The 5,246-nt window shown below is 22.4% G+C and overlaps 1 protein-coding gene across 1 annotated transcript in view, besides 1 other annotated feature; it reads left to right on the top strand.

Annotated features, from left to right (window-relative positions):
* Positions 1-1,402: 1,402 nt before the first annotated feature.
* Positions 1,403-3,954: a repeat region.
* Positions 3,955-4,637: 683 nt separating this feature from the next.
* The window catches only part of EHI_150160 (ATP-dependent RNA helicase DDX39, putative), a gene marked incomplete at both ends in the record, with an annotated part of 726 nt that continues 117 nt past the window's right edge, over positions 4,638-5,246 (top strand). Inside the window, one exon of the mRNA XM_001913682.1 lies at positions 4,638-5,246. This exon is cut by the window's right edge and continues 117 nt beyond it. Within this exon, the coding sequence (XP_001913717.1) occupies positions 4,638-5,246 (609 nt within the window).

Here is a 5,246-nt window from a genome sequence, read left to right as displayed (position 1 = left end):
TTATGTTGTGTTATTCTTATTTATCTTTCTTATTATGTTTTGTTTATTATCGGGTGAATAGAAAATAACAATAAGAATGAATGAAGAATAAGAAATAATAATATAAATATGTTAATGTATTTTATCATTTCTTTATTTCTTTATTATTCTTATTTCTATTATCTTATTCATTTGATTCATAATGAATTAATTCAATGAAATAATACAAATAAATTGTTTATTTATTCATTTCATCTTATTTCTATTTTATTCTTATTTCTTTTCTTATTTATTAAAAAACACCATCATTGGGTGTGAGTATTTCAAATGAAATAAAATAAATCAACATTGAATTATATCAGTTTTTAATTCACCATTTCATTCATTGGCAGATGAAATGTTCATATTCTTCATTAATTTGTTTTTTATTCTTTTTTAGTTCATTTTCAATTATTCAAGATTGAATCATTTCATTTCAATTACTATGATTCGTTTTGGCATGAAATATTCTTTTCCACAAAGTGCATTTGATATTCCTTCATATTCAAATGAACGTTGACCACAAAATGACCATGTTTTATAATTTTCTTTATAAACAATAATATCAGCTCCACTTCCAAATGCAAACAAATAATTATCTGCTCGATGATATAAATAAAATGCATATTGTGGTTGTTTAATATCAAATTTCATCATTCCTTCATTTCTTCCTTTTGATTCTAATGAAAATACAAATGAATGTGAATCATATATATAACCATCAACTTTATCAATTTTAGAATTAACATATCCCCCAAATTTATTTCCGTCTTCATCTTCAATAATAATTGTTATATGTTCTTTATTCATTATTCTTCTATCAAATACTGATTTAATTCTATTCCAATCATCTTTATCTGAATCAAACAGTATATTATTTATTCTTTTTTCCGTCAATTCTTCAATTTGGTTAATATACATCTCATCCATTTTAATTTAATTTGATATTTATAAGTTTAAAATATGAATGTTTAAATAGTTAATAAACGTTATTAACACATCAAATTAATTATTATTTTTATCATTTTATTTTAAATAAATGTTATTTTTATTTTTTTTACAATAACAATAATTATATAATAATATTAATAATATAATAATAATAAAATTATAATATTGTTATTTTCTATAATTAGTTTATTTTATTTTTAGTATTTTTTCATTTTTTTTAAAAATAACAAAAAATTGAAGAGAAGAAAATTCAATTCTGTTTTATTGTTGTTATTTTATCGTTTGTGATTTGAATTCTCTTGTTTTAACAACACCATTTCAACCAATTAATTAAATAAAGATAATAAATGATAAATAAAATTAAGATAATAAAATAAGAATAAGAAATAAAAGAGAAAAGAAATGATATAATTATTATAAACACATGATGAATAAAAGAAAAGTCAATTATTAGATATATCCATTATTGGATTTTCTTCATACTGAGAAGTGATTGCTTCACTTTCTTCATTATGCTCTATTGGTGTAATAGAGTTTATTTCAAACACGATTGGAATTATTTCTTCTAATTCTAATGTGCTGCCAGAATTGAATGTGTAAAACATTAAGTCTTTCATATTTTTTATAATTATTGTTCGTAGGATTTTGGAAAAGTCTAATTGTAATTTCAGTGATTTTAATCTTCTTACTGACTCTTTGTGAATTAATCAATTTATAGATAATATTACAGGTATTATTTCTACATATATTATTTCTCTATTATTTCTTAATTTCTCTTGTAATTCTTTGTATTTATTTATTTTGTGAATATAATTTAATTCTATATTCATATCTTGACATATAGCAACATCTATAATATATCCTTTCTTTTCTGTAATATTTTGATATTATATATCTTATCTTCTAGCATGGAAAGAATTGTCACTAACCAATAAATCTTTATTGTAAGTTATTACCATTTTATCATTATTAATACATTTTGGAGGATTATTAAAATCAATTGCATCAAATTCATTAAATTGTGTAATTAATATGTGTTTAAATATTTGTTTACAAACATAATCATGTTTTGATATTTGATTCTTTTTCATTACAGGACATCATAACAATATATGATTAATAGATGCTATTGTGTTATGACAATGTTTACAATATTTTAAAGCATCATTTTGGAGTATTTTTGATTTAATACTTCCTGTCATACTTACTCATTCTTGCATCTTTACTATTTGGAGGAATGCATTTCTTTTTATGTTTAATGACCTCCAAGTGGCTACTGTTGATTTCTTATCATTGAAAGTGCCATTTGCACATCTTATATATTCACCACATTTCTTTTCTTTCCATTCATTTAAATATCTATCATTTAATTCATTAGTTACAAATTCAAATATTTTCTTTACATCATATTTTATTTCATTTATTTCTATTATCTCCATTAATTCATTAAAATTAATCTTTTTACCAAATACTTTCTTCATTCTTTTAATTATTCAATTTGGACTTTCTTTTATTGCTTCTATCATTTCTCATATTCCTGTATTTGATCTCCACTTATATTTTAAATATATTCTTAATAATTCTTTACCACATTCATCTCTTGCTGACATTAATTCTAATCCCAATTCATTTATTTTAACATATAATATACTTTTTGGGATATTTCTACTGTATAATTGGAATTGAATTAATGATTTTCTTATTTGTTTATCTATCTTCTCCAATTCTCCTAGTTTCCATGGGACAAACAAAATCCATATCTTAATTTGGAGATTATATCATTATTAATCTTTCTTATTGTATTGAGGCTGCTGTACTTCATAGTATTTAATGATGATAAAATAGAAGATATATCATTTAATATTCTTGTACAATATTTATTAATATTTACTTTATCTCCTATTTCAATACCAAGATATTTATAATGATTGTCATTAGTTACTCTTGGTAGTTCAGCTAATTCACCATTTATTTGACTATTAATATTAGTCATTATCTCCATCTTTTCTACATTAATTTTTAATATTATTGCATTAAATATTTCTTTAGTTAGTTTTAGGCTTTTTCCATTTCATCGAGGCTATTATTCATTAATTTTAAATCATCAATATACAATATGTGGTTTAATATCACTTGTTTTTCTTCTCCATTCATTTTAATATTTAATTTGTTAATTTGTTTATCTAATTGTTTAGATAATATAACAATAGATAATACAAATAAAAGTGGAGATAGGCTGTCACCTTGTATTATTCCTCTTTCTACATTAATTATACCTACACTTTCTTGATTATAATATAAACTAAGATATGTATTATTTAATATATATAATATACTATTAATTACTGCTAGTGGGTATTAAAATAAATCAAACATTGTTTAATCCATTGGTGGTTAATACTATCATATGCTTTGGAGACGTCATAATATGTTTCTACCAACTTCCATTTATTCTTATTAATAATTGAATGGTTATAGTATTGTATAATAATCCTTCTTTTGATAATATGTGTATTTCTTACATCCAATTTGATTTAATGAGAGTTGTTTTTCAATTTGATTTAGCATCAATTGGCTTTCTATTTTCATCTTTAATATTGATATATATACTTTTAACAGACAATTTAAACAAGTTATTTGTCTGTAATTTTGATTGTCTAATTTATCTCCTTTTTTATATATTAATATTGTTCTTCCTTGAATAAAGTGAGGAGGTATTTCATTAGGATTGTTTAACCATTCATTAAATAATTTTATTAAATATTTCATTGGTTGTTCTAAATATTTAATCTAAAACTATTGTATTTTATCAATTTCATTTTACTTTCAAATTATCAATGAATTTAATAGCACAATCTAGTTCATTGGGAGTGATTATTGATATCTATCATTAATTCTATTTTCTATTAATATTTCATATAAATTAATATATTGATAAAATCTATATTGGTGTTAGTTTCATAGATTCATTTCCAGAAATTAATATAATAACAAATTAACTAATACATAAATATAATAAAATAATATGTAATAATAAAAATAATTATAGTTATTCTTAGAAGTGAAAATTACTACCATATTATCTTCATTTTACTTCTCACACTTTATTATTGAAAAGAAAATACATAATATTTAAACCAACGACACAACCTTTTTTCACAAAGGTTTATAGTAGTAATGAACAAAGTTAATAGACTTTATTCTAACTTACAGCACTTTATTGTCTACCTCCTAAAACAAAAATTCCCACTCTCATTATAAAAAATAAAAAAAACATTAAATTTTTATTTCCATGGTTGTGTGTTATTGGCTAAGTCTTATAAAATCAATTTTACTAATAATATACGTTATAGGTTTTACTGCAAATAATTTAATGAAATACAGCAGTATCTTTTTTATTTAAACTTATTAAATTATTCCCTCTCTTTACACCAATATTCCTAGAATTTTTTATGAATGATTTATTCTTTAGAATGAAAGAAGAAACTAACTTGAGTTAAAACAAGAGTCAATAAAAAAATGTAATTTATAACAAAAATATTTGAGAAAGAAAAAAAAAAGAAAAAGGGTTATAAAAATAGGAACAGGGTTATATAGATAATTAAAAAAAAAGAGAAAAGAGAAAAAAAGAACTTATAAACTAAAGAAACCAGTATTAACTGTTACTAATGACTGATCCAACTAACCAAATTCCAGACTATGTTCCAACCACTGAAACTAAAATGGATATTGAACCAGCAAACAAAGATAATTATGTAGGAACAGTTGCATTTAGTAATATGAATCTTAAAAAAGAAATATTAATGGCTATTACTGATTGTGGATTTGAACATCCATCTGAAGTTCAATCACAAGTTATTCCTAAAGCATTATTAAAACAAGATATTTTATGTCAAGCTAAATCTGGAATGGGTAAAACAGCTGTATTTGTTATTTCAATTTTAAATCAAGGACTTTGTCTTGGAGATTATGTATCAGCATTAGTTATTTGCCACACTCGTGAACTTGCAGTACAAGTACAAAAAGAATTTGATAGAATGAAAAAAAGACTTTGTGAAGCAACAGGAAAAGAAATTACAACAGGTACATTTGTTGGTGGTTTTGATGAAAAAAAAGATGTTGAATTTATTAAAACAAATAAACCAACTATTGTAATTGGTACACCAGGTAGAATTGCATCTCTTGTTAGACAAGGAGCATTAAATTTAAGTAAACTTGATACATTTGTCATTGATGAATGTGATAAAGTTCTTGGATCAGCAAATGAAATTGATATT

The sequence above is a fragment of the Entamoeba histolytica genome, genomic scaffold (assembly GCF_000208925.1).
Source record: "Entamoeba histolytica HM-1:IMSS scf_1104750518569 genomic scaffold, whole genome shotgun sequence".
Taxonomy (NCBI): Eukaryota; Evosea; order Mastigamoebida; family Endamoebidae; genus Entamoeba; species Entamoeba histolytica.
Note: the sequence above shows the minus strand (reverse complement) of the source record. Positions and strands in the feature narration are given on the sequence as shown.